Genomic DNA, 25,874 nt, shown 5'->3' with positions numbered 1-25,874 from the left:
ACCTGCATCTTCCAATACCACTTCAAATACAATGGAAGGAAGAATGTGTCCTCCAAGTTCTTCAGGTCAGGAAGCCTCCAGCATCCCTTGGCCCTCCCTCACCTCCTCTCCCTTCCCGTCCCGTCTTCTCTCCTTTCTTTTCATTTTAATGAACCTAGAAAATATATTCAGTCTAATGAAGTTTGTGCTCTCCAGGAGAGAAAAAGGGAAACGTTATTGAGAGCCGATCAGACAAGAGAAACAGAGGTCAGGGCCACCGCACTTGAGGGCTCTGCTCCCATGGACGATTTGGTGTCTGCTGTGGTACATACACGTTTGGGGCCCTCAGGGCCTATTGGATTAAAAGCCTGGTTTCCAGAGTCATGCTGTTGGCAAGTGGGGACAAGTGAGAGGTGTGGACATGAAGGGGCTCAAGGGGACCTCTTTGATAGCTCTCATACAAGCCCTGGCTCTTGGTATCCAAAGAGCAAGCCAGGTCCTGATCACGTTTCTCTCTGCTCCTGGGGACACTGTAGGACCATTTGGTCCTACATGTGTTCCCATTGTGATGTGCTTCCTTCCATTCTCTGCCCTCACCAGAGGGCCACTCAGTGGGCTGCCCAGTCTTGGACCTTGATCCCCCAAAACTGTGAGCTAAATAAGTCTTTCCTTTTCATACAGACAGCACGCCGGTATCACCTCGCTGAATAATACAGTGTTGTTTTGAGTCCTCTGAGCCTGGAATGTTCCTGAGCCCTTCTGTGGCTTGTGTCAGCCACCACTGTCCCCATGGCAGTGGATCTGCGGCACAGTCACTCGGGCACAAAGCTCGCTCTTCAGACCTCAGGTTTCCCTGTAGATGCTGAGGAGTGAGGGGCCAGGAAGCCAAGAGTGTATTCGGGTAATGAACTGCCACCTATCAGACCTGCCCAGTGCTGTGTGTGTGTCCAGTACCTTGCAGCGTGTAGGGGAGGGGACCCGTCCCTCTCCAGCAAGTGAATAGGAGGTGACCAGAGCATTACAGGGCTACAGGACTCCAGTTAGTGGGACTGGTGAAAGACAAGAGGGCTCAGAAACACTCCCACATACAGAGTCGGTGGATTTTCAACACAGATGTAAGTGCAATTTTGTAGAGAAAGAAAAGAGTTTTCCACAAATGATACAGGAATAATTAAGCATCCATATTTTTTAAAAAAAGAACTTCAATTTCTACTTCTTACCATATACAAAATGTAGCTCAAAATGGGCCATGGGCCTACATAGAAAGGTTAAAGCCATAAAACTCTTACAAAAATGTAGAATAAAATCCTTATGATCTTGGGTTTGGCAAAGGCAAAGGTTTCTTAAATACATCAAATGCATGCTCATAGGAGGAAACAACAAATTGGACTTCATCAAAATCAAGAATGTCTGGCCAGGCATGGTGGCACATGCCTGTCATTCCAATGGCTCAGGAGGCTGAGGCAGGTGGAGCACAAGTTCAAAAACAGCCTTAGCAACTCAGTGAGGCCCTAAGCAACTCAAGCCTGTCTCAAAATACATTTTTTTTTAAAAGGGGCTTGGAATGTGGCTCCGCATTTAAGCACTCTTGGGTTTAGTCCCTGCTGCCGAAAAAAAAAAAAATAGTTAAGAACTTCTGCTCTTCAAAATGCCCTGTCAAGTTCATACAAAGGCCATAAATGGGAAGAAAATACTCACCAGCCACATGTCTGAAAAGGGAATTGTGTCCAGAATACATGAAGAGCTCCTAAAATTCAATGCTAAGAACAGATATGTCTCAATTTTTTTTAAAAAATGGGCAAAAATGTTAAATAGTTTGCAAAAGAAGATATACAGATGGTCAGTCAATATGAAAAGATGCGTAGCATCATTAATCATTAGGAAAATACAAATGCAAAACATGGGATTACCACTGTACATGTCTTGGAAAGAAAGGAGAAAGGAAGGAGGGGTGGGGGAGGAAGGAAGGAGGGAGGGAGGAGGGAGGGAGGCAGTGAGCCTCCAGGATCAGAGGAGTGAGAGTCCTGGTCTGGGGAGTCCTGGTCTCAGGTTAGAGTGGATACCAGTGCCCTGAGATGAGGCTGTGGGATAAATAAGAGGTAGTCCCCAAAGGATGATTGCAGTGCTCTGCAGTGGGGTCCAGGTGCTCTGGGGAGGGGGGAAGCAGGACACCAGCAGTGCTGGGTATCACTTAGAGAAGTTTAGGATGTAGCCTGCAGGTGGAGTGTGGCAACTGAGGCTTTTAAGCAGAGGTAGGAACAGGAGCAAATCATGTTTTAGAAAGATCATTCTGACAGCAGTGTGAACTCATGTGTGCATGCCTGTGCAGGGGTGTATGTGTGTGTGTGAGGGTGACCACCTGGGCTGAGACTGCAGAGGAAGATTAGCAGAGGGCCTGGGGTGTAAAATTAGGAAGTTTGATTAACCAATTCCATGTGAAGGAAAGGAGAGAGTGGCCCACCCACTGGGCGGAGATACCACGGCGCTGTACAGAGCCACGTGCCAACCAGGATGTGGCATGGTAGTAAAGCACTTGCCCAGTAGGAGGCCCTGGGTTCCATGCCCAGCACCGCAAAGAAAAAAAACATCCAAGATCCACATGAGGAAGCTCAGATTTGATAGGAAGAAAGGGCGGGGGGATGCCTGTCCAGGATTCATGCTTGGGATCCTGACATGGAAGTGACTGTGGCCCCTACGTAGGGCCCCCTGTCCCCCCTACAGGAATGTCCACTAGGCCATTGCCTCTGTGTCTCTGTGGTTCAGAAAGATGTCTTCAAGATTCTGATGTGGTTGTATCTAGTTGCCCATTAAGATACAGCTAACCGCCCACCAGAAAAGACATCCAAGACGTAAGTGATATTCACTCAGTTAGGGATCCCTGCCCAAAGGGAAAGAGGTCCTGAGTTAGCTGTTGCCAGGGTGAGTTCCCTTCTGTTCCTCCCTGTGTTCCGTACGACGGTTCAGATGTGTGCTGCTTTCTGCTGTCCCTTCCTCCGAGATGTGAACTGCTTCAAAGAAGTGTCTCTCCCTAGCTTTCCACTTTGAGCATGGTGGCCAGAACACAGTAGATGCGGACACTCCTTAAGTGACAAGGTGACTGGTGTACTCTCCACACTCACTATAGGAACCTCACTAATTTGCAACAGAAAAAAAAAAGTGACTTCATCTTGCTAAGCGCCAGGCTGGGGTGACACTGTAACTCCTCATTTATTTTCAGTATTAACCCTCGTTTAAATAACTGGGGTAAGGCCAACGTGGTGAGAGTCTCCTAGCAACTTAAATTGAGTTCATCCCCTGGCTGATGAATTGTGGGACGCAGAGTTTGTTTTCCTTTTCTTTCTGAGATTCAATAGAAAGCCATCAGTCCCGTCTCCCCCTCCTCCTCAGGGTTCCTGTGGAATCTGGAGAATACCTGGCTGTCTCGCAAGGGCGCTGCTGGAGAGCACTCTGGTCCAGAGGAAGCCTCCTCCCTGCCGCCTGTGTCCTTATCAGTGACAGTCACTTTGGAGGCTCTGTGGAGCATACAGTCAGCTGACCCAGTCCCCTCCAGTCCTGTCCTTGGAGATAGGCCTCCTGAGACTCTGGGAGAAGCAGGCCCTCCTGCTCCGGGGTCCTCTGCTTACATTGGCCGTGACAGCAGGAATGCAGTCTTCTCCTGCCAGCGGTGGCTGGTGTCGCAGCCCAGTCCACACTTTCCTGAGGTCATATTTTTCAATCCAGATGGAATAAAAGCTCTTGGTGCCAAGCTGCTGCATGGAGGCCAAAATGGTTGGCTGCTTCTCCACCTCTGCTCCTGGACTCGGGAGTGTGGGAACTGGGGTTCTCGGAGCTCTTCTGTCACCCCTGGATTAGAGAACACATCTGGGAAGGTCCCTAGAAAAGAGCAGGAGAAGCAGCAGGACTAGTTTAGCGCTGCCTCTTCCTTCCACCATGTGCACTTGCTCTGGGTCTTGGAGGTTGCTCAGGGGAGCTTGTTGTGGGGCTGTGGCACTCCTCTGTGACGTGCAGGGCACTCACATCCTGCCTCAGGGCTGACTGAGTCTGCTGCCAACCATCAGGAGACGAGAAATATGCTTCCTATCTCTCAATCAAATGCCAATTAAAAAATTCCAAATTTCTACAATTACTTCCTGGGAAATTTTATCTCAGAATAAATATAACAACCATTTCTACTAACCCCTAAAGGGGCATCTCTGTGGGAACACTCCGAGTCCTAATACCCCACCTTCTTTTAAGGACTTCTGGCTGTGCACTGGCACGGACACACTTCCTCTGTCTCCTGGAGCAGGTAGATGATTCCACAGAAGCACCCTCTTTACACAAGGCTGACTTTATAAGCAAGCAGGACACCCTCACATGTACCTCAGGAAGGGACAGAGTGCATCCACATGTGTCCAAGGGAAGCATGTCGTTTATTTGCATATTTGGTATTTCTGTAATGCACATGTTATAAAAAATAATGTAAATAAATTCTCTATAAGCATTAGTCAAAAGAGAACATTATGGATTGATGATTGTTATTAAGAAATGATGTGGTGGTTTAGAAAAAGAATCAACCATGCTTTTGTAGCTACTTCTTGAAATTTTCCCTCTTTGGGACCTTCAATCTGTGCATGGTACCCCCAAGCACTCCAGAAAGCACTTCTTGTCTGTCCCAAACTGCCTCCTACCTACACACACCAAGTCTTCAAGCACTTGTTCTAATCAAGAAATAACAAACCTTCTGTAGGAATAAGTATTTTTAAGGATCATTTTCATCCCAATTCCTGGGTTTTTAGCTAAAACTCTTTTTTCCATTATGCAAAACGTTGGGTTTGTTCTGTTCTCCCTTTACTGACCAGGGTCTACCTCCTGGGATACTAACCCACTTCACTTACTGTGAAGCTCAGCAACTTGCCAACACCAGGGAGGGGAGAAAGGGAAGCCCGGTACACCCTGCCTTGTTGCCCCAAGGTGGGGATGGACGTTAGCCTCCCCAGGGAGTATCCCTTTCATTTCTGGAAGATGTTTTTGCAGGATGCAGAATTGAAAGTGGCAGGTTTTTATTATTTCTCTCTCAGTATCTTAAAAACAGCGTTTGACTGTCTTCTTGATTTGTCATCTGATCATCTCGCTCAGACTATCTGAAGCCTTTCCTGCCCTCTTCTCTCTAGGTAACATGGATTTTTAATCTAGTTGCTTTTAAGATTTCTGTTCTTCATGATTTGGAGCATTTAAATACGGTGTGCCATCCACTGACTTTTATCGTCTTTCTCCTTCCCAGAGTGCCTTGAGATTCTCATGGGTTTATACTTTCATGGGATTGAGAATGTGCTTGGCCATTATTTCAGGGTCCAGTTACATGCCCACTGTGCCAGCTTAGGCTGCTCAAACCTAGGGTGTTCCTTGCATTTTTAATGGTTGCTTTTTCTCTCTGTGTTGCTTTGGTTAGTCTCTGGTGCTATGTCCTCACATACGCTAGGTTTTTCTTTTGCAAACTCTGACCTGCTGCTAATAACAAGTCAGTTTATTTTTCATCTTAGTCATTATAGTTGTGTTTTTATATCTTCTGTGCATATCTTTTTTATATCTTCAAACATATGAAATGGAATTATGAAGCTGGGCATGGTGGCTCACATCTGCAATCCCAGCAGCTCAGGAGGCTGAGGCAGGAGGAGCGTGGGTTCAAAGCCAGCCTCAGAAATATAGTGAGGCTCTAAGCAACTTAGCAAGATCCTGTTTGAAAATAAAATATAAAAGGGCCGGGGATGTGGCTCAGTGGTACAGCGCCCCTGGGTTCATTCCCAGATACAAAAAAAAAAAAAAAAAAAACCAAGAAGAAGAAGAAGAAAAAGAAATATAATGACTCTGGAGTTTGTCGTTTGCTAATTGGAACATCCGTTGCACCTCTGGGATGATTGTATTTGCTTTTTTTTTTTTTACTCATTTTGGATAGTGGTATTTTACTTCTTTATAGATCTGGTAATTTTTTTCTTAAGAAGGCAAAGAGATTTATTTTAGCCCATGGTTCTGGAGGTTCAGGGCTCACATCTGGTGATGGCCCTCTTGCCACATGACAAGAGATGGGGAGAGTGTTGGTCTGGTCTTTCTCCCTCTTCTTCTTCATTTTTTTCATGTTTATTGGTGCGCTATAGTTGTATATAATGGTGGGATTCACTGTTACATATTCATGATATCTTGTCATTTTTAGTCGGATGCTTACCTTGTGAATTTTACCTTGTTGTGCACTGGGCATTCTTTATATTCCTATATGGAACCTTGAGCTCTGTTCTGGAAAGCAGTTACATCATCAAGAAGAGCCTTCCTCTTTGGGGTGTGGTTTTGAAAACCAGAACAGCATGTCTTCCCACAGCCGAGGCAGGACCCTCAGCGTGTCTGGTGGGAGGCAGTACTTCTGGTCCCTCCAGTGTCTTCAGAGGGCTTCCTCCTCAGGTTCAGATGGTCTTTGTGCTTGTCGGTGAGAGCACGGTGCTGGGGCCTTCGGCAAGTCTCCCCCTCTCTTCTCTCCCAGCTCCCCCCTGTGCACTGAGCTCCCTTGGTCTCCCTGGACTCTGCACCCCGTGTCCTGTACTTGGGTAGCACCTGGGCTCTGCCCCTCTCCCCTCCCCTCCCTGCACTGCACCTGGGAACCCTCCTGACAGGAATCTGGGAGCAGCTCTTGGGTTGGCTTCACATTTTTTTTTCTTTTGGGGACCACTGTCCTTTGTTGCCTGAGATCCAGTGTTTTGAAAAGTCTTCATTCCATACATTAGTCTTTGATGTATTTTCTGTTTTTGTTTGTCTTAGACAGGTGGGTAAATATGGGATCCAAAGTGCCATCTTGGTTGGAAGTGGAATCTCCTAAAGATCTGAAGATAAACAATATTCACCTAATCTTGCTTTTAATGTTGTCTTTGGGCTCAATTGTTCTGTTTTGTTTTTCAGGAAATCTCCTTTTTCTCTTAGATTGATTTTAAGATTTTTTTTTTTTTTTTGCAGTTCTGAGGATGAAACCCAGGGGTGCTCTACCACTGCACTACATCCCCAGCCCTTTCATTTTTTACTTTGAGTCAGGTTCTTACTAAATTGCCTAGGTTGACCTCAAACTTGAGGTCCTCCTGTCTCAGCCTCCCAAGTAGGTGGGATCACGGGTGTGGGTCACCAGGCCAGGCTCATTTTCTCTGCAGTGTTCTTTACTTTCACTGTAAATCCCTTTTTATTCATCCTTGTGATTTATTGGACTGTCTCATAAGAATTGACATCTTTAGTCAAATCTGGGAAAATGTATGCACACTGTCTCTTTGAATACAGTATCTTTGTTGTTTTTACTCCAGATTTGGAACTCTGTCCTTTCTGTTGTATTTGGGGTGACTTCTTTTGAGCTTTCCCTCCCTAATCCCCTTCTCTATCTGTCCATTAGATGATTGCCGCATCTGCAGAGTATTTGTTTTAAATATTTATATTTTCATTTCCTTCAAATATGTTTTCCTTTGGTTCTTTTAAAAACGCTTTTGTTCGTCATTTGAGTCTCTTTCTCTCTGTTTACGTTTTCAGTCTTCGCTTTTGTTTATCTAAATTTATTGAGCCAACTGTTGTCCCCTCTGTCTCCTAGTCCCTCAGCTCTGAGGAGTGCCTTGTGGTCTCTAGTTGAGTCACTTTGGGTTTGGGGTGTTTCGTATTTGCACCTCCATCTTTTATTCCTGGGATGTTTGCCATAAAGGAACCGTGAGGCTCTGTGTGCAGGGATGTTCTTTTCTGAGTGAACAAGAAGCCTTTGCTTCTATCAGAGACCTGGGGGCACTGCCAGCCTAATAGCATCCTAAAACAGATTCGCAGCTGGAAGCTTTTTAGGCTGTGTTGGGTTTGAGAATTCAGGCAACTTGTATGGATGCAAATTCCTGAGAAAGATGTTTTCTTCTCCCTTCTTGGTACAGGTAGATGAGGGTCCTTGCCGTTTCCTTCTGTGTGAGATTCCTTCAAGTTAAAATGTATTGATTTGTTTACTTATTTAGTGACACTAAAGATCAAATCCAGGGTCTCTTGCCCGCTCAGCAAGCACTCTGCCCCAGAACCACATCTCCAGCCCCACAGTTGAAATTTGCAGGATGGGAAGGAGCCGTTCAGGGTCTCAATTTTATTCCACTGTCTCCATAGGGCATCCTACCTCCGGTGGGGGCTGGGGCAATAATCACCTCACAGTGTTCGGTATGGTCGTCTAGCTTTGTTAGATCAGGGCAGACACTTCTAGAATATGCTTATTTTTTGACTTCCAAGATTTTCCTACTTTGTTTTTAAGTCATTGATGAATTTAAATGTTTAAAAAAACATTGTACCGAACATTTTTTTATTTAAAAAAAAATTTCAGATGGGATAATTGTTTAAGGTACCTCATTGGTCATAACTGCATTTTGGTATTTTAATTGTGAGACAATTGATGTTTCTAGATCAGTTGTGAATGCTGTAAATGGATCCAGGTAAATTTGGTCATGTACAGCTACTAGGATCTTTTTAGTAAGTACCTACTGAAAGGACACGTGCAGAGTCCATGCAAAGTCCAAGGACCACACCACACACCGGAATCCCACGCAAGAGATTTATTGTCGGTAACAGGAGGTATTCCAACAAGGCTGTCCCTCGGAGGAGAGTACCTGTGGCACTCACAGAGCAGCTTTATAGCCCGCAGGAGGAACCTAGTAAGCTCCTTAGGAGTCAAAGCTGTGGGGGGCTGACCGTTTAGCAGGCTTGGGTTAGCAGTTAAGTTAAGCAGTTTTGCCTCAGAACCCAAACTTTGGAACCTCTAGGTAAAATGGCTCCTGACCTAAAATGGTGACTCTGATGCCAATACCCACAGTCCTGGATATTTAGAGATGAACCCAATCCCTGTGTGTCCTCTCTGTAGCCTTTCTCCTGGGCAGCAATGCAAGCACATGTCGGTCTGAATTCCTTTAGACACGCAGCATCCAGCAGGCACAAAGCGTGGGTGACTCTTGTGTGTGGAGTGCACAAAGGCCCCGGCCCTTGTCTGCTAAGGAATTTAGGGTACAGCCACATGAAATGCTCACAGAGGACACGCAGGGACTCTGTGGGCAGGATCAGGTATGTCTGTGTCCACGTCTGCACCTGTGCTGTGGGTCCGGGGGCTGGACCAGCACCATTTCAGAACAGCTTACCCACCTGACAGCGAGCAGCCCGTCAGGGCAAGAGCTCACTGGCCTCCCATTGCCTGTCCCTGCCGGACTCTTCTTTGCACTCAGATTCATGCCGAACGTCACCCGTGCACAGGGCACACTGATGTTAATAAACAGCAGACCCCATGTCAGTCACAGATGAAGAAAGCCAAAGCGTGGCCACCTTTGGACTAGGAAGGGCTGGCCGGCCCCTTGGGGTGTGTTTCCCATGGGGCAGCTGACTGTCCCTGGTGACAGCTAGGACACATCTGGCACCACCCTTGCTGAAGTACCCACTTTACAGCTCCCCTATGTGGACCCCTGTGGCACACACGTCCCTGCTCAGCTCCCCTGTGTGGACCCCTGTGGCACACACATCCCCGCAGGCTCCCTTGTGTGGATCCCCATGCCACACACGTCCCTGCTCGGCTCCCCTGTGTCGATCTGTGGCACACATGTCCCCTAATAGCACATGCTGTGGGTTCCTCTGCCGTCCTCACTGCCTGCCTAGCTCAGCCTTTGGCAGGATGCACACATGTCCGTGAACCAGATGGTGGCCCAGGATCTGTCCTTGGGGCCACATATAACAGAAGGCCCAGGACACCTCCCAGTCTGCAGAGTCTTCTCTCAGAACGTGCTCAGAATTCAGCTTTGAAATGTGACTGGCTACTACTACTCATCACTTTCATGTCTGGGAAATTTGTTTTTGAAAAATCATCTTCATGGTTCAAAATAAGTGACTTCATAAATTCATTGAATATGCTTTTTTCTGATCATGAAGAATCTACATGTTTATCGTCATCATTAGAACAATATGCTTGATAGATGATGGGTGAAGTCTAAGTAGTTAATTTTTAGCATTCTTCTAGAAGGGTTCAAGGCTAATTAAAACTAAGAGCTAAAAATATGAAATCTTTGCTGACTTCCTGGGGAGACGTCTTGGGGAGACTGCTGGGCTTCCGAGTCTTTCCTTCCTCTGTCTAGCCTTGGGTTTTTGGCAGAAGTTGGTGCTTAAAATAGGTGTTTGCTTGTGGTCAGATATTTCTCCTGTTAATACCTATTAGATGCCCATATATTAACTTTTTTCGTGTTATATGTCTGTAGCTCTTAGCTCTTTGCAAATCTCCCTTCTCACTGCTCTTTCAGTTTGTGCTGAGACCCACCAGAAGCAGTCTGGACCAGCAAGCCCATCACACAGACGAGAAGGCTGGGCACAGCCACCTCACAGTCTGTGGGCTAAACGGAGATTAAGGACACATCTTCTGATCCAAAACTTAATGCCCCTTCTGTTTTTCCATTGATTCTTTGCTCCCATTTTGGTGCAACCCATTTAAATGCAACCTCTCCATGCCATGTGAGAGGGCAGATGGTTTGGTTATTAGAAGCAAGACATGAATTACTTTGTTACTTGCACAGCTGCTTACTGAAAGCCATTTCTCTCCTCTCTGTTCTGCTTCCTAAAACCCACAATTTGTGTCTCAACCAATGGAATCAAAGCAGATGTTAAAGGACGACGTTAGCGTGGCTTCATTTACCATTTTCCTGGGTAAGCGCAAGCCAGGGCAGAGCCTTTGAGAATGTGGGTAGAACCTGGCTAGATGTCTGGGTAGAGGAGGAATGAGGGGCCATCTAGAGTGTATAAAGTGCCTAGAAGAATCGACAAGTAGCTCGCAGGATTAAGGACCTGGAAGAAGTTCTCAGAATTTAAAAGTTGGAACACTAAAGAAATGAGAGGAATGAAGAAAAAAATCTAAGTTTATGGAAATCCAGTGTGACTCTTGACTGCATGTCTGTTTTCAACTTGCCTGTTGCAGGGAGCATAGGGACAGCATTATGATAAGGTAGCCCTGTACATAGGGAGAAGAACACATGGGGGCTCTCAGTAACCACAGTGGGACCATCTCGGGCCACGTCCTCTCTGTGCGAAGCTCACCATCAGCCACAAGGGCTAGGCACTTGTGAAGATCCCTGCTGGCACAGGCCACTCCACAGAGCTGTCTCCACGCAGGCAGGATGCCTCCCTGAGATGCAAGGCTCTCAGTCAGAAACCATCCTTCGGGCCTCCCCAGCTTGCTGTGCAAGGACACTACTGGCCTGTGAAGCACTCGGCAGACGGGAGGCGACCTCGCCTTCATGCACAGACCGGCTCCTGGCTCTGGGAGGGCATTTTAAGGGGCTGTGTTCAATGTGTGAGCCATCTCCTGGTCCTCACATGTGATTTCCTAGTAAATAATTTACTCTTCATAAACTAAATATTCATTTCTCTCAATGACAGTGAGCTGGGTTGTCTGTCCAGAGTTGGCATTATGGAGAAAACAGAGCAGATGGGAAGAAAAAAATTCTACATGAGTTTAGGAACTTTCCAGATCATCAGGGCTTTCAGGGAGAGGGCATGGGAGGATCAAAGTAGGAAGCTGGGAACTGAATGGCAGCTCACTCCACGGCACAAAACTAGGGAGCCCTGCTTTCCTCATGGGGTCCTGCCAGGCCAGATGCACCTTGGTGGGAATGCTCCTTGGCTCTCATGTGTACAGCCTCTCAATTTGGTCTTCAAAGCGGAACTTGGAAAAACACAGCTTGCGGGATTTTTATTTTCCCTCTTCCTCCCTCCCTTCCCTCCCTCCTTCCTTCCTTCCTTTCATGGAACCCAGCAGCACTGAGCCATATCCCCCAGCTCTTGTTAATTATATTTTGAGATAGGGCCTCGCTAAATTATCTAGGCTGGCCTTGAACTTGCCATCCTCCTGTCTCAGCCTCCTGAGTGGCTGGGATTACAGGCGTGCACCGCTGCACCCGCCATTATTTGTTTTATTCTCATCTCCAGCAGTGATGTATTCCATTGGGCTGAGTTTTTTGGATGGCCTGCCCCACAGTGATAACATCTGTTTCTGGCACTTGGGCTCAAAAACTCTAGCCCCAGGCTTTTAGTCTTGACAGAGCTTTTACAAGTTTGCTCCAGGCCTTTTAACCTTCCAAGGGAATTAGCTGACCAACAGGTCACCAGAAATGAAGGGACAGGGATGAGCAAGATTGTCATCTCTGTTGCACAGGCTGGCCGCAGCCTGGCTGATTGGAAAGCCCTCTTCTCTGGTTTTCTGAGGCTTCCTTTTTCTTTTCTTAATTTTTTGAGGAGTGTGTTAAAAAGCAATCTGGGTGAGTCCAGACTCCAGGAGACATTCCAAAGCAAGCTGCACCTTTATAAATCCAATGAGGGTTTATGAGCTGTAAAGTTTGCATTACAGAAGGAAGAAAAAAAAAAAAGAATCCAGACCTTGCCGTTTCAGAACTCTGATGCCAAAACTGTTTCAGTAGAAAGTGAGGCGAGGCCCCAAGGAGAGGGCCTCAGGCCCTAAGAGGCAGCACCCGGAGCTCTAGAAACTGCTGGGGAGCCGTCCGGCTGGCCCCACCGTCGCTCACTGAGCACTGCTTCTCTGCTCTGGAAAGCAAGTGGGATTTGAGTCCCTCTCCACAGCCTTCCCAGGTGTCTCCCTGGGGGTGCAGGGGGCGATTTAAGGACCCCATTTTAAATCAGTTGCTTCCCATTATCAGCCCCTGGCAGATCTTTCCTCAGAAGTCACAGGTAAAATGAGAGTTCTGGGAGCTGGGGCTTCCTTCCACGTCCCGGCGGGCTGGGAGGGCTGCCCAGGCGGCGGGCTGCCAAGCGGAGGACCAAGTCTGCTGTCGCCGGCCTGTTCCCAGCACCGGGCCTTTCTCGGGTCATGGAACGTGTGTCATGGATCCTGTTCCTCAGGGAGCTGTTCTTTAAAGGGCATCAAACCTGCCTCGTCACCTCCATGCTACTGTGCCCTCTGGACAGCAGCATGGAGATTTGAAAGCAGTGACCACACTGTCCCCCCAAGCCCCACCCCATGCATGGCAAGGGACACAGATCAGGCTTCCCCCCAGGAAAGCAAACATTTGTATTCATAAGCCTGTGTGGCATGAGGGGACATATCCTGAAGTCCCCAGGCATCCTGTGCCAAGGAAGAAAACCAGGAATCCTCTCATGGTACTCTCAGAATCAAAAATTGACATTCCTGAAAAGGGGAGCAACACTGTCACCTGGTGTGGTCAGCGGGCAGATGTTAGAACCAGATGGTCTGCCTTGGAATGCTGTGTGTCCCAGGCAAGTTAGTTAACTAAGACCTTAGTTCCCGCATCTATAAAATGGCTGTCATACTAGTCCCTCTTATTCTTATAGAACAGACATGATGATTAAATAAAATATGTTAATATTTATAAAGCCTTAGATTAGTGCCTGCCACGTGGTAAATGTCTACTTATGTTATCACTTGTTTATTTAATTGGCACTGAGATACTTATTTTAAAGTGGGCTGAACCCAGGGCCTTGCACACGCTTCACCTCTGAGCTACATCCCCAAACCTTACATTTTTAAAAAATTTTGGCTAACCACCCTCGATTTATTTATTTGTTTGTTTGTTTTCAGTGCTGGGGCCTCATACACGCTAGGGAAATGCCATGCACTGAGCCACATCCCCAGCCCTGTAAACTACTTCGTAAGTGAAACATAAACAGTAAAGAAGGAAATTAAGGAGCAGACTTACAGAAATAAGTGACTGGGAACAGCTGAAGATGGTCATCAGACCCGGGGGCGGGACAGTATCCTCCTGGAGCAGGTGAGGAGGGGGGAGTCAGCCCTCTGGGCGCTCAGGATCAGGGGCTCTTTGCTATGGCCCTTGGGCCTAACCCACCACACACATGCCACACACATGCAAGCACACCTACTGCACACCACTCCACACACACCATGCACACAGGCCCCGGCGTCCGAGTGTTATCTGCGAGCACCCACGGTTTGCTCACACTGTGTCCAGCAGTTTCTTTCGCCGAGTTCTCCATTTCAGAAGGGCAGTGGGCTGGGATATTCCAGTCATTGCATAAACAAGCACCCTCTCTGTGACTGATTTATATCACAGCTGTGGCTCATGCTCAGCGCACAGAGTCTGAGGCCTGGCCACCTTTTCCACAGCAGCTGGGAGCCTGCAGCTGGCCAGGGCTTCAGCAAAGGACCATAAATCTCTCTGAGTCAGCATAAAGACAAACCAAGAGGCTTTCCTCCTCTTCCCGCTAATGCATCCGATTAAACCATTAGACAGATGGGGACAAAGGCGAAGGGCTTTTGCACCCAGAGGACAGGGATGTTTAGGTTTGAGATGCTCCAAGAGTAGACTTGCATCCCCTGCACAGTTCCTCCCAGAGTGTCCTGGGCAGTTCCAGGCGTTAATGTGCGGAGGGTCACACCTGGGAGAGACACGCTGGCAGTGAGCTGAGGGAGAGATAGTGCTTTAAGGAGGGTGGCCACCAATCTCCTTGGGTTGCTAATAAACACAGAGAACTTGGGCTATTATAATGTTGGATCCAGAAGAATCTCCTGGACCTATGTGTACGTGGGATGCGAGGGCATTCAGGCCCGAGACCCAAATGGCTAAACCATTTCATTCGTATTTATGACATTTATTCATTTACAACAGACCTTTTTCATTTGTTTTATTTATAGCCTTGAGAAGTCAGGATTATAAAAATGAAATGAAACTCTGGCTCCCTCTTTCAAAAGGGGCACTGAGTAGCTCTGGGTGGAACCGAGAGGCCGCTGGGGAAGGAACCATGGTGTGTCGATGGATCATTTTCCAGAGGGCCTGGCTGGCTGTGGACACGGGGACATGGCTGGGGCCTGCTGACGCTCTCTCACACTGTGCTGCGCCCCTGAATCGGATCCACAAGTCTTCCTTTGACTTTTCTTTCTGGGTTGCCCTTTCCCTTTCTCCAATGTGGAGACCTGGGAGGTTGTTAGTCCCAGAGCCTGAGGATTTGCCTCTCCTTCCTGAGGGCCTGAGTGTGAGCCGCCTCTCATGCTTGTGTGCGGGGTCACATCTGGAATGCAGTTGTGGCCGCAGCACCGGTGTGTGGTGCTCCTGTGAGGGTGGACCCTGGGTTTTCCCCAGACGCAATACCTTAATCCACCTCAAAGTTCTTGGGCTTTGCTCTCCTGCCTTCTTCATAAGCACTTATCCCCCTAAAAATCCAGTTTTTATATCTCCTAAAGCACACAGAGTATAAATAAAGCAAGCAGAGCCTGCTGTGGTTACCAGCCCCAGAGGGCCGGAGGGGCAGACGGGGTAGGTCTGGCTTTGAGCTCTCTGCTGGAGAGCACAGAGTCCAGAGTGCTGCCTTCAGTCCAGGACAGCCTCCCCTTCCTCATGCCTCGGATCTGAAAGACTCTATACAGACACAGACTTTCTAAAAGTTGGATATGTGCTGCATTTTTGAGGCATATTGATGGCTTGTCAACCGGTTCAGATTTAAAACTCAGAGACCCTGCTATGTGCCAAGAGGTTAGTCAGACATTCTTATGTGTGAATGTAATGTTCACAATATTTATCAGTAAAAAGCACAATTCTGAAGCAAAAGCCTGGCTGTCACAGAGCTGTGGGGCACCAGCCCCTCTCCAGTGGCCTGCGGTGGGAACCGAGGAGCGCCCCCTACTGTGTCCTGCTCTGTGGGCCCCCTCTCCTTCAAATGGACCTGGAAATGCCCCCGTGTGGCTGACCCCACTGGAGTTTCTGTGTGAGTCAGCCTTGCGGATGATGCTTTTTTTTTTTTTTTTTTTTTTTTTTTTTTTTTTTCGGTCAGTGGCTCAAGTTTACAAAGGGGTCTTTGCTAAAAAAAGTACAGAAAAGAAAAAGAAGGAAGGAAAGAAAGAGAGATCTTAACTTTTGAGAGGATTGAAAGGCAGAACAAATAACAATACCATACTTGCAAAAGAGGCTGCCGGTCCCTGGAGAGAAGAGAGGAAACAGAGGAAAGACATCCAGGAAACCTGCGGCTTGCCTTCCTCCTGTATGTGTGACTCAGGTGACAAATGCACCACTCCCCTTTGTCCCTGGGGCCTTGAGTACAGCAGAGAGCATTGGTGTTCTTCACACAGGCAGCTCTGAGGTGGGCTGTGCCCCAGGAAGTCCCTCCTGCCCTCCACTCCCCTCCCCTCCCGGGTGCCTACCCTTATGGCCTACCGTCCAGGGCACAAAGATGACAGCTTAAGACCAGCATGGAAGGTCTTTGGCTTCTACAGAAGCCGGGACCTCCCACATTGGCTCATGTTCGCCTGTGTAAGTTTAAGGATGACCTCGTAAGCACCCATCAGAATACTTTCATAAGGTTGGTAAGCCCTTCATGAAGGACTTAAGGTGAATGAAGGAAACGAAGCGGGCTTCGTTTGTTTTGTTTTTTGTTTGCTTGTATTTTTGGAACTGGAGATTGAACCCAGGTGTACCTTACCCCTGAGCCACATCCCAAGTCCTTTTTATTTTTATTTTGAGACAGGGTCTCACTAATCTGCTGAGGCTGGCCTCGAACTTGTGATCCCCCTGCCTCAGCCTCCCATGTCACTAGAATTACAGACGTGTGCCCTCATGCCCAGCTGAATGAAGATTTTTATGCATTTGACCTGACTAGACTTTCTGTGCATTTCCCAAGAAAATTTTAGGAGAGTTTTGGCAAACCCATACTGAAAGGAAAGGTCTGGAATACGACGTGGATCAACTGGAACCACAAAACATAATGATGTGGCAAAGTAAGACCAGAGCGATGCCACGGCTGTGCAGGACCTGTCAGAATGAGACCTGCCCATATTCCCAAGAGCACATCCGAGGTGACTGATTCACACTCCTTAGTGACTTGCACTTGTGAAGCAAGTTGCCCGTGACATGCTACATCCTTACTTCAAGTCATATCGTGAAGTCCACATGAGTTGGAGCAAGTGGGAGCTCTGTGAGCACCTCAGACGTCCCACTCGACCCCAGAGCCACTGTAGACAGTGCAGCAGCAGGACACAGGTCCAGAGTCCACCCAAAGCCACACCCTGGACAAAGGCAAAGCTCACCAAACCCAGGAAGCTCTTACGCCTCTGGCTCGGGACTGGCCAGACCCAGAGTTTCTGGAAATGCCGAAGGCATTCCCGTTAGGAGAAGGAGGCTGAGGCAAACATGTGCATGTCCGAGGAGCATTTTTTAAGGCATGTTTTGGAACAGATGACGAGGCCAGTTCAGGAGCAGCCCATTGTTACAGATTTGCACAATAAAGATGTATTCTTTTTTTTTTATTGTTGGTCGTTCAAAACATTACATATTTCTTGATATATCATATTTCACAGTTTGATTCAAGTGAGTTATGAACTCCCATTTTTACCCCGTATACAGATTGCTGAATCACATCAGTTACACTTTCATTGATTTACACATTGCCATTCTAGTGTCTGATGTATTCTGCTGCCTTTCCTATCCTCTACTATCCCCCCTCCCCTCCCCTCCCCTCCCCTCCCCTCTTCTCTCTCTACCCCCTCTACTGTAAATCATTTCTTCCACTTGTATTATTCTTCCCTTACCCCTCACTTCCTCTTGTATGTAATTTTGTATAACCCTGAGGAAAGATGTATTCTTGATAACAATGGGCATGGCCACATGCTCAAGCATTTTCTGCACTGCCTAGAACAGATGGCTTGTCTGGTGGGGTCTTGGTGCCTACCTGTCCCTAGTTCTCTGAGTAGCGTGATGCACCTGTGGAGCATGTGTGATTGCGTCCACCCACACCGCAGTCAGCTAGCACGCCGCCCCACGCGCCTGTGCCTCCTCACGCTGCAGGAACAACCTAGACCTACCCCGCCGACCCCTGCCACCCGCATGCACTGCACAGTGCCACCATGATCCTCCTCCTCAGAGTACCCTGCCTGGCCAGGGCCACTCCTCCACTCGTGCTTAGAGTGGCCCTGTCCCTCTGCAACTGAGGCATCCTGCAGTGTCCTCCTGGCCCTGTCCTCGTCCTCTGCTCAGCTGCTCTCTTTCCCATAGCTACAAGGACTCCCGTGTGTCTTAGCCCAGGGCCACACTGTCCTTGGACCCGAATGCTTCTAGCTATCCCTCTCAACTTCCCCTGCTCCTTGTCCCTCCCCATCTCAGCCTGGCCTGGCCTTTTAAAAGAGAAGCCTGGCCTTCCTGTCCCCGTTTGTGACGCGGCTGAGTTCCCAGCCTGCTCTTAGGCTGTCTTTCCCACAACCCCACTGGAACTTTCACTGATCTAGGTGTTTGCAGGGCTGGGATGGAACCAGGCCCAGGCCTGCTGAGCAAGCGCTCCACCCTGACTGCTTCCCTGGCCCCCACGGGGGCCTTTCTGATTCCTGTCCCTAGGAATTCTGGCCCCCTCAGAGCGAGGCACCTGTGGACAAGGCACAGCTCACCCGGTGACCCAGTGTTTAGGGTGACCCAGTGTTTCTGAGTCAGGGGGTCAAGGTGGGCAAAGAATGCAGTGCAACTGCTGCCCCTGTGAGGCTGATGGGCCGCTCGCTGCCCCGGGAGCCGCGTGCACAGAACACTGCCGTGATCCTCTCACGGGCCAGTGAGCTCGAGCAGCTCCAGGAAGTTCTACCCAGGCCCTCGGAGCCAGCTTTGCTCTGTGTGTCCCATGTTGGTTCTCCAGTGGGTATGCAGCTACTTTAGGGGGTGTCCGACATGTCACAACCTGCCGGTCAGATTCAGTCTTCAAGCAGGAAAGTGAAGAGTCAAGAGTTATTTTAAAAAATCAATGATGTAATGAGGGAACTGATTAAGGTTTAAGTTTTGTCAAAGAGTCAATCAAAGGTTTTTTCAAAAGAAAAAATGGTAAGGGGCTGCAGCATCCTCCGTGCAGATGGGGAGCTGAAGGGTGCATGTTTGTGACTAGAGTGTCCCAGTCTCCACCCAGGGCAGAGAGAGGAGCGAGGACCTCGTCAGGCTGACTGGCCAACTGGAGTGACAGCATGACCCTCACTCAGAACCCCTGGACTCAAGTTATTGGACATGCAAGGCCTCATGAGGATCCAAGAACATCTCCATTTTCACCTGTGGGGGCAACAAGCGAACCCAAAATCTAAGAGATGGGAATTAATTCCTAGAATAGACATTCTTCAGTTCGCTTCAGGAAAATGAAATAATCAGGGCTTGAAACTGTAAGCACAAAGGACAAGTGATTTTGGTGCAGACAGTAACCCCACTACATCAAGCATTTTAGCAAGCTGTAGGAGAAAGACAAATGTGATGGGCAGGTGGCAGGGCGTGGGCCAGCGGCTCCGAGTAGGCTTGCTAGACCTGCCACCAGACCTGGCTCCGTGGTTAATTATTATAAAAGTTAAAGTAAAAGGTTTGTAAAAGACAAAAAAGGACTCACAGAGCTCAACTCAATCAAGTGCAGGTATTGAATGAATTTGGGGCATAGAATTTGATACTATCAATAAAAATTTCATATATCCATACGTGAGGACACAATAATTCTGCTTCTGTTGACTTACCCTAAAGCCATATTGGACAACTCAAAGATATGCACCACAGCTGTCCATCAATTCTTTTGTAAATATGTCTTATTTATTAATTAGCAGTTTTATTTTGTTAAATTTTGAAATACTGTAGGGACATACATTAAGGTCACTCTCTACATCCTAAGAGTTACTTTGTGTATTATTGAGTAATCAAAGCAGGACTCAAACCGACATGAATCCTGTTTTTATGTGCATAAAAATGTGAATGTCTTGGTATGTGGACATCTGTGCAAAACTATTTCTGTTATTTTCCTGTTTTGTGGTGATTTAGCACCACATGCCCCCACTACAGAGAGTTCGTGTAGATGTTAGTGACCAGACAGAGGAGAAGGACATTACAAAGTAAGAATATAGTGGGAATGAAAATGATGCTTTTAGCCGGGCACGGTGGCACATATCTGTAAGACCAGCTCAGGAGCCTGAGGCAGGAGGATTGCAAGTTCAAAGCCATCCTCAGCAACTTAGAGAGGCCCTAAGCAACTTAATGAGATCATGTCTCAAAAACTAAGAAAGATCTGGGAATGCAACTCAGTGGTTAAGTGCCCCTGGGTTCAATCCCTGTCACAAAGGAAGGAAAGAAGGGAGGAAGGGAGGGAGGGAGGGAGGGAGGGAGAAAAAGAGGAAGGAAAGAAGGAAAGAAATGACGCTTTTAAAAATAATCTGTTGTTTGATGTGAGAACTATTAATTAAGAGATATTAGGATTTTTGCCTATCTCTATCTTTTACTCTTACTTTTAATCCATTAATAAAAAATCTCACCTGGGAAATACGACATGGAAAATTTTGTAGACCTCAGCATTGAGCCCACGATGCTGAGATTGCTCATTGGCTAAGAAAGTGGCATGACTTGGCTCATGTCACCCATGAGAACAGCCTTTGCTGGAGTTCAGTAGATTTGAGCTAAAGTTCAACACAAGGTCATCTGAACATTTGCCTAGTGAAGTGGTAAACTGAGTGAAAAGATCTATTTTTCTCACAATTCCATGTTATATCCAATGTGCATGACCTGGTAAAATGTTGGCTCCTTTCATTGCATATGAAAATCTTTCCCTTTTAAGAATTAAAAATGATGTCAACAAAGTTTCTGGCAGAAAATTTACACGTGGTGTGATTTCCTGATATTTGAGAGTTCCGTCACCAATTCCTGTGCCAGGCTACATGTTTATCTGCCAGGTAGCCCCTGTGTCATATGAAAGTACTTGCACTTTTATAGGAATATGCTGGCATGCCCCACCACTTTTTTTTGGGGGGGGGGGAGTTGTGAGGATGTTTTTGTTTGGTTGGTTTTGGTTGGGATGTTTTTTAAAGAGCATCATATAGATATTTATATATATAAATTATTAATGTGGGGAAGGGTAAGGGGCATACATCGCAGAGGGGGCGCGCACACAGGGATTGGGAAGGGGCAGGGCAGGGGCGGCACACGATGCTACGCAAAACAGCCACATCTAACAGATGAAATAATCACACCAACGGGGTGGGGGAAGGGCAGTGACCACCGAGGGCTGGGCATAGGGGAGGAGGAAAGCAGAGCACAAAAGAAGAGGGACCTGGTCCAAGGTACTGTGCACTTTCCATCCCCACCTTTACCACCTCCCCACCTCTGCCCTCTGCACACCACCTGGGCCTTGGCCTTCTGTCTGTTCCTTATTTCCTCCCTCCCTCTGCCCAGCTGCGGAGGCCCTGCAACTGAATAGCACCCTCTCCTTGGCTCTGGGTGGCAGCTAGGAGGGGGTCCTTCAAGGTTCAGATGTAGGAGCCATGGTGTTCTCTTGATCGAAGGTTCTACAGTGGCTTGTCACTTTCTTTCTTCAGGTGACTGTAGTAGTCCTCCTGGGCAGGTAGCGGCACACTGTGCAGCGGGTGATGGGCATGCAGCCACTGCTGCTGTTCCAGCGCCAAGCGCTGCAGCTCAGCAGACTGCGCGTGCATGGCCTGCAGCTGATGAGCTGCAGACATCGGGGCAGAGAGGGAGGCTGGCAGGTCCCGGTAAGGGGCAGCAAAAAGCTGGTGACGAAGAACTTCGTTCTCGTGCAGAGGGTGAGGAAGAAGGGGGTTAGGGAGGGTCCCAGCTGGGTAGGGGATCCGGGTAAGGTGAGACCCTGAGGCCAGGGGGTCAATGAGAGGGTGCACCGAGGCAGAGGCTGCATGAATGGCATCCTGCTGGTGCAGGTGCAGGTGAGAGTGGATGTGAGAGTGCTGGTGGTGATGAGGGGTCACATTGAGCATCTGCAGTCGGGCCAGTGGGTCATTGCCCAGGGCTGCCACCCTTTCAGCATGTTGCCTCTCAGCTGCCAGCCGTTCCGCATAGGACATGTCGGGCCGCAGGGCTGGCCCAGCTGCCAGCGCTAGACGTTCTCGCTCCAGAGGCCCCAGGCTTGGATGAAAAGGGAAAGGGTGCAGGCCAGGAGGGCCAGGCTGCAGAGCCAGGCCCCCATGTCGGGGGAAGGGATCCAGGCCTGGTCCAGGGACCCCATGTAGGGGTTCCAGCTCACTTGGCTTCACCTCGAAGCCAGGCTTGAGACGATCACGGAGATCTCGTTCACGGGCTTCCTGCTCCCTCTCCCGGGCAGCTGGGTCACTGCTGTATAGGGCTGGGACATTGTAACCCAGAAGCCCCGGGTCCACTGCCCCCAACGGCACGTAGAATGGATGGTTGCGATTGCCAGGAGACATGACATGCGGTCGGGCATATTCACTGAGAGTGCGCCGGGCTGGAGTGTCAGGACCCAGGTAGGGGGGCACTGTAGCTACAGCACTACCAGGCTCAAATGGAGGGCGATGGGGCACTGGGCCCAGAGAAGGGCACTCCACTGGAGCACGGCCCTCCTGTTCTCGTGCTCACGCTCCTTTTCGCGTTCCCGCTCCCGCTCCCGCTCCTTTTCTTCGCGCGCTCGCTGTTCAGCCTCGCGACGCACCTTCTCCACCAGGTCGGCCCGCTTCTTGGCCAGCTTGGAGCCCTCCAGCGGCACGAAATACAAGTCGCTGCGCACGCATGAGTTGAAGCCGCGGTCTAGGTGTTTGTTAAACCTGGCAGACTGACTGGCGTGGCTGGGCACATCTACCACCTTGGGAGGGGGCGAGGGGCTGCGGGGTGGGGGCACGGGGCTCTCTGGGGTCTCGTACTCCTCAGTTGGCTCTTGTTTGATCTGTGTGGCACTCAGGGGTGGCCCTGAGGCAGGGGCCGCAGGTGGTGGCGGCAGAGATGATAGGCTTGAGGGCCCTGCAGGTGGCAAAGGCCCAGACGCCACAGTAGGTGAGCCTGGCTTGAAGGTCCCTGGGCCTGCTGGCGGGGAGGTGCCTCGAAAGCCCGGTGGGGCCCCCGTTCTGAAGGAAGGTGGTGACCCGGGTTTGTATCCTGGTGGGGTGGCTGTCTTGTAGGCCCCAGGGGACGAGGCTCTCTTGCCATAGGGTGGGGGCCCAGGTGGGGAAGCTGTTTTGTAGCCTGCTGGCGAGGAAGCCACGGTGGCAATGACCGTGGAAAGGGTAGCAGAGGAGGTGGTGACCGGAGGCACCGGTGGGAAGGGGTAGGACGCCCCTTGGGAGCCCTGAGAAGGGGAAGGATGCGAACATGGGTAGGAGCCTTGAGAAGAGGACAAGTTGGAAGAGGAGACTGGGGGGCCACTGGGGCCTGCTTGGCTGTAGGACACCTGGCTGTGAGGTGGGGGCAGGTGTGTTGGCCCTGATGGGTAGGGTCTCAGAGACCCCAGGGAGGGAGACATGGTGTAAGGGTGTGCATGGTGGGAGCCACTGCTCTCTAGGGGGTGGGGATATGCTCCAGGTGGAGGGGGCCCAGAGCTTCCATGATGCTGCTGCTGCTGTTGTTGCTGTTGCTGCTGCTGTTGCTGTTGCTGCTGCTGCTGCTGCTGCTGGTGATGGTGATGTGTTGGGGCTGGTGGGTGTGCAGTGGATTGGCCCCCAGAAGTAGGGAAGGGGCTTGGATGAGCATTGCTATTGGCCAAGAGTCGACCATAGGGAGGTGGTGGAGGGGGATCCTGGCTCCACACAGCCTGGGATGGGAGGGAAGGCTGAGTATACTTGGGTGGCTGATTGGAGACAGAGAGACTTGTTGGGGGAGGGAAGGAGTGGGGATAACTGGGCAATGCCTGGGAAGCTGGGTACTGGGAAGCAGAGGAAGAGGAGGAAGAAGTGGAAGAAGAGGCTGCCACAGAGCTGCTGCTAGAGGATGAATAAGAATACCTCATTGGGGGAGCTGGAACAGAAGAGGAGGAAGCAGGAGGCAGAGGGTGGGGTGAGGGAGCCAGAGTTGGGCCCTTTTCTGGGCCTGGAGGAAGTCCACCCATGCCCTGACCCATGGCATGAGGAGAGGGAAGATGTCCAGGGAGTGGCTGGGCCCCTAGGCCAGGAGGAGAGGCTGAAGCGTTGTTGAGGGGTCTCAGGGCAGGTGGAGGAGGCAGGTTTGGTGTCACATGAGGGAAAGTGGCTGGTGGTGGAGCAGAGGTTAGATTTCCACCACCCACTGGAGTATTAGGTGGCTTTGTTGGGGGAGCACCACTAGCTCCAGAGCTTGATATTGAAATGGGGGTTGTGGGTGGGGGGTGCTGCTTACCCCCGCTAGAGGCCCCCACTGAAGAGGCAGCCCCTCCTCCTTTGGGACTCATTGGGGGTCCGGATAAAACTCCACCAGCTCCCCCAGGATAGAGCTGAGGATGAGGGGGAGGGGCCCCAGGAGGAGCCTGGAACATTCGGGAAGTGGGGGGCTCCATGGGAGCATGATATCCAGTTGGTGTCACAGAGGAATGGGGTTCAAAGCCAGGATCTGGCTGTCGGGGGGTGCTGTCTGGTTGTGGAGGGGAGGGAGGAAAGAGTGGAGGTGGATGGTAGGGGCGGGCTGGGCCCTGGGACAAGCCAGAAGATGAATCGGAGTCATTCTCCACACTCCCAGGGCTGTAGATGCTGGGGGATGTGCTTCGGTTATCCTGGTCTATATCCCTAGGGTCACTGCTGCCATCATCGTTGAGGCTCCGCCCATCCAAGCTATCCAGATCTGAGGGAGACTGTGGCCGAGGGAGCTCCTGCTCCGTTTTGGTCTTTTTTGGTGCATTCGTCTCCTCACTTTCACTCTCTGAGATCTCCTCACTCCGGCCCTGCTTGGTGACTTTTGGTGTGGAAGCTTCCTCTACCCGGGCCTTCTTGGCTGTCTGCCTGGACTTCTCAGCTTTGCCATCACTGCTGGATGTGCTGACTCCTCCAGGGGAGGCCCGGCCCCTTGATCTCAGTTCTTCTCGGGGCCCAGGGGCCTCTTTCTTCCGTCCACTCCTCATTGACATTGAGTCTTTATTCTGTCGTGTCTTCATTCTTCAGGCTGTGGAGACCCCATTCTCCTCTGCCTGGGCAGCTGAATACAGAAACTTCTCTGCTCTGCTTCAAGCTCCCCACAGCCGTGGCCTGGGAAGCAGGTGTAGTCACCTGGAACAGATCTGTTTTCAGCAAAACCTGCTTGTAGCTCCGGACAGCTGGCTGGCTCCAAGCGGGAGTCCGGGCTCCAGCGCCTTCGGGGGGCGGTGGCGGCCGATCCCCCGCCCCCCTATTCTTTTCCCGGCTTCAGTCGCCGCCACAGTTGCGGCGGCGGCGGCCCTGACCCCCCCGGAGGGCGGCCCCCATGCCTTGTTCCCCCGCTCGGCCCCGGTCGCCCGCCGGCCCAGGAGCAAACCCGGATCGGCGGTCTCGCTCTCCCCCGCCCAGGCCCGCCGCCTCCCCCCAGCCGCCCGGAATGCCCCGGGCCGCGCCGCTCGCCCCCGCGCCCGGCCGGCCCTCCGCGCCGCTCTGGCCCGCCGCCGCCCGCGGCGCCACGCGCAGCCCGCACTCGCGAGGTCCCCGCCCCGAGGCGGCCTCGCCCGCGGCCCCCCCCCCGCCCCTTCCCGGCGGTGGTCTCCCTCGCCCCCTAGGCCTTCCCCGAGGCCCGCGGTGCCCCCGAAACTGGTCCCGGCCCAAGGACCCGGCCCGGCGCGGAGCTGCGGGCGGGCTGTGCCCCACCACTTTTGTGGATCATTAGTCCTCTTCTACAGACCGTTTTGAGAAAGTAGCAGCACATGTCCAAGTTGCAGTGTCTGTAGTGACCAAGACACACCTGGTGGTGACTGTCCAATTAGATGCAAATCTATGCCTCACTTGACCCCAGTTTACCATGACGTTTTTCCTCCAGGAAAAAGCAGATGACTTCTCTTCTGTGGTTGAAGCTGAGCAGTGCATTGATTGACAGCGTGCCTCATGCCCCAGTCAGGGAGGAAACAGGAGAATGAGGCACATGGCCAATTCAGAACATGAAGACAGAGAATTTGCTTTCCCACTGATAACACTTATGAAAAACTAAGACTGCAGACTGAAAAGAACTTGCTGAAAGTCCCTCAGTGTTATGTTCAGG

The 25,874-nt window shown here is 50.2% G+C and overlaps 2 protein-coding genes across 2 annotated transcripts in view; one reads left to right on the top strand and one right to left on the bottom strand.

Annotated features, from left to right (window-relative positions):
- The window catches only part of LOC308632044 (piezo-type mechanosensitive ion channel component 2-like), a gene marked incomplete at both ends in the record, with an annotated part of 215,161 nt that overhangs the window by 45,848 nt on the left and 143,439 nt on the right, over nt 1-25,874 (top strand).
- Nucleotides 20,747-25,345, bottom strand: LOC308631581 (atrophin-1-like). The gene is given in 2 exon segments (XM_081262925.1): nt 20,747-22,329; nt 22,332-25,345. Coding segments are annotated over 2 exon segments (3,531 nt in total). The 5' UTR covers nt 24,808-25,345; the 3' UTR covers nt 20,747-21,274.

This window comes from Spermophilus citellus (assembly GCF_964194105.1).
Source record: "Spermophilus citellus genome assembly, chromosome: 12".
NCBI lineage: Eukaryota > Metazoa > Chordata > Mammalia > Rodentia > Sciuridae > Spermophilus > Spermophilus citellus.
Note: the sequence above shows the minus strand (reverse complement) of the source record. Positions and strands in the feature narration are given on the sequence as shown.